The sequence below is a fragment of the Salmo salar genome, chromosome ssa02 (assembly GCF_905237065.1).
Source record: "Salmo salar chromosome ssa02, Ssal_v3.1, whole genome shotgun sequence".
Lineage (NCBI taxonomy): Eukaryota > Metazoa > Chordata > Actinopteri > Salmoniformes > Salmonidae > Salmo > Salmo salar.
The window spans coordinates 11357989-11367544 of NC_059443.1; the positions used below are offsets into that span (position 1 = coordinate 11357989).

Sequence of the window (9556 nt, forward strand, 5' to 3'; positions counted from 1 at the left end):
CTCCTGGGAAAAAGAAGGAAGAACGCAGGAGAAGAGGAGGAGAGACGGAGGGAGCACATGGAATTCCAAAGGTAAACGAGAGGACAGTCAGGGGACGGGACAGGCAGACTTCCAGAGCTCTACCTGCAGATGTAATCTAGGATCTGATCCTCTGCTCTGCCAGTCACCATCACCACTGTCTGAGGCTGAGGGCTGTGCTTCTGCTTGTGCTTCTGAAAGCACTCTGTAACAACTGTTGATGTAAAAAAAAAAGAGCTTTATCAATCCATCTGATTGGTAATTGATGAAAGGGTGGGGGATGTCGGGGTTTGCATGGTACTGAACTACTGCTGATTCTTCCTAAAGGATTGCCTTTCTCCCATGATTCAGCCAGTACACTTCAGATCCATGAGCATAATAGCACAACATGTTTAACATCAATAACACGAAAATCCAGCACGTATTGATGAGAGTGAAGGGCATACAGTCCAGGGAGGGTTCTAGAGTTGCGTTATGTCATATTTGGGTGCTCTGAAGTCCGTGGAAGGTTCAGTAACGAGTCATTTGTGTTTCCAGAGCGCAAGTAGTGCACAATATAGGGAATAGAGTGCCATTTGGGCTGCAGCCGTTGAGAGAGCTGTCCTCCTCTGCCTGTTCATTATAATGTCCAGTAGTTTAAGGATAGATATTAACTAAATGGTCATGAGTCTAATTATCATCCCATGTTACATGGACTTTTTGCTGCCACATCATCCCTTAACAGACATATCAAATCCTCCATGGTCTTAAATAAACCATTGTGCTTTCAATATATATATAATTGTATATATATATATATATATATATATATATATATATATATATATATATATATATACACAAATATTGTATTCTTATTAAGTACACAACTGTAAATACAACTTTCATTTGAAGAATAGGCTAATTGAACTGATCCTTCACAAAAGCGTTGGATATTTATCCTCTGGATGTTTCTGTCCTTCAGGCGTTATCTTCTTACAGTTGTTTTTCTGTCTCTGTCTTTGTTCTGAAAGAGAGAAAACATCATCAGACCTCCTGGTTTTCACCCATGCTGAAGATGACTCCCTATCCCCTTTATAGTGCACTATTTTTGACTATGGCCCATAGGACTCTGGTCAAAAGCAGTGCACTATATAGGGAATAGGGTGCCATTGGGACGCACATTAGATGCATGAACTGATGTAGCCCAGCTCTCCATTTCACCTTATTTTTCAGTCTGCAGTCACAATGACATCATTGTAATCTAGGCCTACAGAGTGAAAAATAAAGGGTTTGAATCAGAATGGGATGTTTAGCATTTGTCTGTTCTATCAAAACAGAGCACCCTTGATTTTCTACTGTGGTTACTTCCTTGGGGTCCAGGTTGTCTGGCCAGGAAGCCAGCCTAGGGAACAGCAAGCAGAGCCTCATTTCCCTTCTCACCTCTCTGTGTTTTGTGACACACCTGGCTTGCATTACGTCCATTCACTTTGGTGAGGAGGTTGTAAGATATTGGAATGGCGTTGTTTCTTGAGTCAGAGCTCGGCCGTACCGTATGTGAGCTAAGCTGGAGCTGGAACTCCTAATCAAAACATGCTCCTGGAGTCAAATGGAGTCTAATCAGATTTCAAAACAAGCTCTGGTCAGTTTTCTTACTGATGCTTTTGGGGAAATCTTATGGGTACTGACAGAATGTTAATACACTGAACAAAAATATAAACGCAACATCCAACAATTTCAAAGATTACAGTTCATATAAGGAAATTAGTCAATTTAAATAAATTCATTAGGACATAATCTAGGGTTTTCACATGACTGGGAATACAGATATGCATCTGTTGATCACAGATACCATTTAAAAAAATGTTGGTGCATGGATCAGAAAACCAGTCAGTATCTGGTGTGACCACCATTTGCCTCATGCAGCGTGACACAACTCCTTTGCATAGAGTTGATCAGGCTGTTGATTGTGGCCTGTGGAATGTTTTCCCACTCCTCTTCAATGGTTGTGCGAAGTTGCTGGATATTAGTGGGAACTGGAACATGCTGTCGTACACATTGATCCAGAGCATCCCAAACATGCTCAATGGGTGACATGTCTGGTGAGTATGCAGGCCATAGAAGAACTGGGACATGTTCAGCTTCCAGGAATTGTGTACAGATCCTTGCGACATGGGGCCATGCATTATCAAGCTGAAACATGAGGTGATGCCTGTCATGAGGTGATGGCTGTCCCGGTACAGTTCAAACTGGGATTCGTCCATGAAGAGCACACTTCTCCAGTGTTCCAGTGGCCATCAAAGGTGAGTATTTGCCCACCGAAGTCGGTTGCGATGCCGAACTGCAGTCAGGTCAAGACCCTGGTGAGAACGATGAACATGCAGATGAGCTTCCCCGAGACAGTTTCTGACAGTTTGTGCAGAAATTCTTAGCTGTCCGGAGGCTGGTCTCAGACGATCCCGCATGTGAAGAAGCCGGATGTGGAGGTCCTGGGCTGTCGTTGTTACATGTGATCTGCGGTTGTGAGGTCGGTTGGACGAACTGACAAATTTGGCTTATGGTAGAGAAATTAACATTAGATTTTCATGGCAATAGCTCTGCCGGACATTCCTGCAGTCAGCATGCCAATTGCACGCTCCCTCAAAACTTGAGACATTTCTGGCATTGTATTGTGTGACAAAACTGCACATTTTAGTGGCCTTTTATTGTCCCCAGCACAAGGTGCACCTGTGTAATCATGCTGTTTAATCAGCTTCTTGATTTGCCATACCTGTCAGGTGGATGGACTATGTTGGCAAAGAAGAAATGCTCACTAACAGGAATGTAAACAAATTTGTGCACAAAATTTTAGAAAAATACGTTTTTTGGGTGTATTGAACATTTCTGTGATCTTTTATTTCAGCTCATGAAACATGGAACCAACACTTTACATGTTGCGCTTATATTTCTGTTCAGAATAAAAGTTCCTGGGGGTGATTTACACACTAATACAATTCTGTATTGTGGTTCTGTGTAACTCAGTTGGTAGAGCATAGTACTTGCAACACCAGGGTTGTGGGTTCAAATCCCACGGGGGTCCAGAATGAAAATGTATGCACTCACTACTGTTAGTCGCTCTGGATAAGAACATCTGCTAAATTCCTGTAATCTATTTCTGTTTTCTTTCGATGTGGACATCATTTGTTGAATAAATATTATTGTTATGTTAAGGTTAAGGAGGTTTCATCTGCATTAGTTATTAAATACGCCCTTCAAGGAGGCTTATCAATTATACACATTTCCCTTTTTTTGTTGAAACAGTAGCCTATCTAAAATATTGATTTACTAAGCATGGATTTTCCACGCTTTCTTTTTCACTTAATGAAATAGTTGTGTCCTGGCTATTCTGTCAAATAAATCAAATAAATGATTACACCTGGCCATTGTCCTGAATAGGACGGCACTACTACAACATGACTTTCTAGTTGGAAAAATTCATTCAAACAAATTCATCATGCTCAGTGTCATACATCTACATGTTTTATCTCTATTCAATTTCATTTATCTTTACAACAATCCTGTTGCTGATAATCTAATTACATGAATATAATGATTCATTTAAATACGCTCATTTATTTAATGTGCAATTTAGGACTGACTCCTGTTGGATTAGTCTTTAACTACTTGTGTATGTCTGTCCATGATAAAATACCCAGTGAAGATCATTGGAATACAATACAAGGCATGATGGGAATACAGTCGCAGGAGCAGCAGCACTGCACAGCACTCAACTCTATACTGCGTCACAAATGGTACCCTATTTACTTTATGGTGCACGGACCCATAGGGCTCTGGTCAGAAGTAGTGCACTATGGGAAAAGGGTGCCATTTAGAGTGCATACTATTAGTACTGCTCACAGCAGAGAGGGAACGCAACAGTCAACAACAAGCTTCCTCTGAACACAAAACATTCACTTCAAGTTTTTTTCGATTGGTAACATTTTATCATAACTTTCATGAATAAGGATGATTATTTAACGATTGAATTAACTATTCATAAATAAGTATTTCAATATTGGTAAAAATATATAATTATTTATAATGGCTTACTCAAACGTTTTTATAAAGTGTTACCAGCGCTTCTTATGAGTTTGCATTTAGTTTAATACTCAATATCCAGTATCCATTTAACTAAAGGTACTGGGCTGGACCAATGCTGCTGTAATGTTTTGGACCCTTAGGGGAAGCCTGGTTTGTAATGGGAGTGTTCACTGCCAAGCATCATCCCCAGATCCCATGGAGCCAAGGTCCCTGGCATTCTAACCTTGATATGGAGACTATAGATTTACTGTGTTTTTCCACTTTCTAATTCTATAAATCTACAGCTAGAATATACGCTATTCATAAATGCTGGCTATGCTCTGTCCAAGACAAATGCACATTTGCCAAATGGAATAGAGAGTTTAGTATGAAGTTTGATAAAGTACACTCGATAGGCATGATATGGTTGAGGCATGAAGTCTCCTACACAGTAAGTCATCGCTATAGCTTAAGCATGTATGACTTTATTTTCATACATTTTCTGCCTCAGATGAGGGTAACAACATTGGTGAAAACCTTGAAGAGACAAGGATTTTTTACTTTATACATACAGTGTTCTCTCTCTACAGTCTACGATAGCTCATCAGCCCACTCTGCAGGTCTTGAAATGTGTTGAAAAGACAAAACTGCACTCGTATTACATACTGTATAGCTCACATATGCTTCATTTCATTATTTTCTTCTTCTTTAGAAACAAAGAAACGAGTGGCGGCTGAGGGGTGTTTTTCTGGGAGTAATGAGCACTGGGTTTGCATCCCAAATGGCACCCTATTCCCTATGTAGTGCACTACTTTTGACCAGAGCCCTATGAATCCTGGTTCAAAGTAAAGCACTTTAAAGGAAATGGGGTGCCATTTGGGACTGCCTTAATGGGAGAAAGGAGTGAGAGCGGTTATGGAGACCAGTTTTGCTTTAAACATAACATCAAAGAGCTAAAAGAGCTAGCTCAATCTGGTTCAAATACCAGCAGCAGAATGAATACAGGCTTCAGCACTGGATCAATCATTTAAAGGGCAATTATCTCATTAGCTGGTTTATTCTGTATGATTCTAACAATGTCCAATTACTTCCAGGATACATTTATTCTGGATTCATTATTGTGATATATGGTCAGAATATGTTTTCATGTGTCTATGTTTCCAAAAGTCCAAATCCAATGACCAATTATACTGTTGTAAAATTTTTATAGTCACTGAGCTTTAAATTAAAACCATTCACAGCATTATAAATGCTGTGAATGGACCCTGGCACCCTGTTCCCTATATAATGCACTACTGTTGACCAGAGCACTATGGACTCTGGCACCCTGTTCTCTATATAATGCACTACTGTTGACCAGAGCACTATGGACTCTGGCACCCTGTTCCCTATATAATGCACTACTGTTGACCAGAGCTCTATGGACTCTGGCACCCTGTTCCCTATATCATGCACTACTGTTGACCAGAGCTCTATGGACTCTGGCACCCTGTTCCCTATATAATGCACTACTGTTGACCAGAGCACTATGGACTCTGGCACCCTGTTCTCTATATAATGCACTACTGTTGACCAGAGCACTATGGACTCTGGCACCCTGTTCCCTATATAATGCACTACTGTTGACCAGAGCACTATGGACTCTGGCACCCTGTTCCCTATATAATGCACTACTGTTGACCAGAGCTCTATGGACTCTGGCACCCTGTTCCCTATATAATGCACTACTGTTGACCAGAGCTCTATGGACTCTGGCACCCTGTTCCCTATATAATGCACTACTGTTGACCAGAGCTCTATGGACTCTGGCACCCTGTTCTCTATATAATGCACTACTGTTGACCAGAGCTCTATGGACTCTGGCACCCTGTTCCCTATATAATGCACTACTGTTGACCAGAGCTCTATGGACTCTGGCACCCTGTTCTCTATATAATGCACTACTGTTGACCAGAGCACTATGGACTCTGGCACCCTGTTCCCTATATAATGCACTACTGTCGACCAGAGCACTATGGACTCTGGCACCCTGTTCCCTATATAATGCACTACTGTTGACCAGAGCTCTATGGACTCTGGCACCCTGTTCTCTATATAATGCACTACTGTTGACCAGAGCACTATGGACTCTGCCACCCTGTTCTCTATATAATGCACTACTGTCGACCAGAGCACTATGGACTCTGGCACCCTGTTCTCTATATAATGCACTACTGTCGACCAGAGCACTATGGACTCTGGCACCCTGTTCTCTATATAATGCACTACTGTTGACCAGAGCTCTATGGACTCTGGCACCCTGTTCCCTATATAATGCACTACTGTTGACCAGAGCTCTATGGACTCTGGCACCCTGTTCTCTATATAATGCACTACTGTTGACCAGAGCACTATGGACTCTGGCACCCTGTTCTCTATATAATGCACTACTGTTGACCAGAGCACTATGGACTCTGGCACCCTGTTCCCTATATAATGCACTACTGTTGACCAGAGCTCTATGGACTCTGGCACCCTGTTCTCTATATAATGCACTACTGTTGACCAGAGCTCTATGGACTCTGGCACCCTGTTCCCTATATAATGCACTACTGTTGACCAGAGCACTATGGACTCTGGCACCCTGTTCCCTATATAATGCACTACTGTCGACCAGAGCACTATGGACTCTGGCACCCTGTTCCCTATATAATGCACTACTGTTGACCAGAGCTCTATGGACTCTGGCACCCTGTTCCCTATATAATGCACTACTGTCGACCAGAGCACTATGGACTCTGGCACCCTGTTCCCTATATAATGCACTACTGTTGACCAGAGCTCTATGGACTCTGGCACCCTGTTCCCTATATAATGCACTACTGTCGACCAGAGCACTATGGACTCTGGCACCCTGTTCCCTATATAATGCACTACTGTCGACCAGAGCACTATGGACTCTGGCACCCTGTTCCCTATATAATGCACTACTGTTGACCAGAGCTCTATGGACTCTGGCACCCTGTTCTCTATATAATGCACTACTGTTGACCAGAGCTCTATGGACTCTGGCACCCTGTTCCCTATATAATGCACTACTGTTGACCAGAGCACTATGGACTCTGGCACCCTGTTCCCTATATAATGCACTACTGTTGACCAGAGCTCTATGGACTCTGGCACCCTGTTCCCTATATAATGCACTACTGTCGACCAGAGCACTATGGACTCTGGCACCCTGTTCCCTATATAATGCACTACTGTTGACCAGAGCTCTATGGACTCTGGCACCCTGTTCTCTATATAATGCACTACTGTTGACCAGAGCACTATGGACTCTGGCACCCTGTTCCCTATATAATGCACTACTGTCGACCAGAGCACTATGGACTCTGGCACCCTGTTCCCTATATAATGCACTACTGTTGACCAGAGCTCTATGGACTCTGGCACCCTGTTCCCTATATAATGCACTACCGTTGACCATAGGCAGTCGTGTAAAGTACTTAAGTACAAATACTTTAAAGTACTACTTAAGTAGTTTTTGGGAGTATCTGTACTTTTACTTTTACTTCACTACATTCCTAAAGAAAATAATGTACCTTTTACTCCATACATTACCCTGACACCCAAAAGTAGTCATTACATTTTGAATGCTTAACAGGACAGGAAAATGGTCCAATTCACACACTTATAAATAGAACATCCCTGGTCCTCCCTACTGCCTCTGATCTGGTGGACTCACTAAACACAAATGCATCTTTTGTAAATAATGTCTGAGTATTGGAGTGTGCCGTTGGCTATCCATACATTTAAAAAACAAGAAAATGGTGCCATCTGTTTTGCTTAAAAGAAGGAATTTGAAATAATTTATATTTCTACTTTTACTTTTGATACTTAAGTATATTTAGAACCAAATAATGTTAGATTTTTACTCAGGTAGTATTTTACTGGGTGACTTTCTATTAAGGTTTCTATTATCATACCTTTACTCAAGTATCACAATTGGGTACTTTTCCACCACTGGGAATAGGGTTCCATTTGAGACATGGACTCAGAGTTGTAACGGCAAGGTGGTTAACAGCAGAACGAATGAGGAAGAGAACAGCCTCAGATTAAGACATGATGCACATCTACATCATTCACCCAGCACTGAGATTCACGTCTCCAGCAGTCCTCAAGACAGTTAAATACTATCTCCAGATTTGACTATTTTGGCTGACTGTATGCTTGTAGTAGTTATTTTGCCCAGGGTATTTGTGACTTGCCTGACTACTCATTCACATTGCTCCGGCCAAACGCCACGCTTACTATCGTTTCTGCTCCAAGATGAACGTATGCAGTTGTCGACAGAGCAGCGTAACTAAATTCAGGATGAATCGTCAGGCAAATTTGTGAGTACTGCATGGATGAATTCTTACGGAATTTTTGGAAAAAAGCGCCTGCTAAATGGAATATATTATGCAGGTCTAAAGTAATGAGAGATGAGATTGTACTTCAGTGTTTCTGCTCTGACTGATCCCATCGACTCCACCAGTGGTAGGGAACAGAGGTGTAGATTTCACACTGCTGGAAGTCTGCCATGTCAACCATTCCCACATAGATTAGCTTAGATGGGCAACGGTCAGGTTAGGATGAAATTGGCTCCTTATTAATAGTTTTAACTACAGTATTACACTGATTTGAATGAAAAGGCAACATTGAAGAGGGTGAATATATCCAAGTGTTTCCCTAACTTTTTTCCGTAACCTACCTTATTAATTTAACATATTCTTGTGATCAAACTAATGATAGTTTGGTGACAGTTTGAACCAATATAGACTATCTATAGGGGACTATCCAAATAACATGGGGCCAAAACCCAGCCTTTTAGCCATGAGGAGTTTGGCCACAAGACTCAGCCCACAGTTATGAAATGCTGAAATAAGAACCCAGACCTAGCTCTAAAATAGTTTGTGTTTGGAAGTTGAAAGGCCACTTAAAGGGACTTCATGAACGCCTAGTTGAGTTATTTTTCTCTGGGAGGATTTCAACCAATAAGACCCTTGACCCTTAGCATCCAGACCATACCACTCTCCTGTCAGTCATACAGTAGCTCTGCTCCTCCAGTGGCACTCACCATTTTCCTCTGCTTGCTGAGGCAGAAAGTACAGATGTGTTTGGGCTGGTTCTCTGAGCCCCGGCCGGGCGAGGGGCTGAGACTGTGGAGGGTGTGGTGGTGGAATGGGGGTGTGGAGGTGTGGCACGGCTGCCCATCCCCACACGCCTCGCCCACCAGCAGCACATTACCCAGGTGGGAGATGTAGCTGGATGCCAGCCGCAGAGTCTCGATCTTGGACAGCTTCCTGTCGGCTGGCTCGGTGGGGATGAGGGTCCTCAGAGCAGTGAAGGCCGTGTTCACGCTGTTGGTGCGGTCCCTCTCTCGAGCGTTTGCCACGTTCCGCTGCCGCACCTCCACCACCGGGGCCCCTGCCACCATCGGGGGCCCCGCCAGCCTGCCGGCAACTCCGCATAACTTCCT

General features: G+C 42.7%; 1 protein-coding gene across 1 annotated transcript in view; it reads right to left on the bottom strand.

The window, feature by feature from the left end:
• Positions 1 to 864: 864 nt before the first annotated feature.
• LOC106606049 (basic helix-loop-helix transcription factor scleraxis-like) overlaps positions 865 to 9556 on the bottom strand; it is a 9397-nt gene continuing 705 nt past the window's right edge. Inside the window, exons 1-2 of the mRNA XM_045713569.1 lie at positions 9155 to 9556; positions 865 to 1024 (exon numbers count right to left, since the gene is read on the bottom strand). The exon at positions 9155 to 9556 is cut by the window's right edge and continues 705 nt beyond it. Coding sequence (XP_045569525.1) covers positions 986 to 1024; positions 9155 to 9556 — 441 coding nt within the window. The 3' untranslated portion in view covers positions 865 to 985. The remainder of the gene's footprint in view (positions 1025 to 9154) is intronic.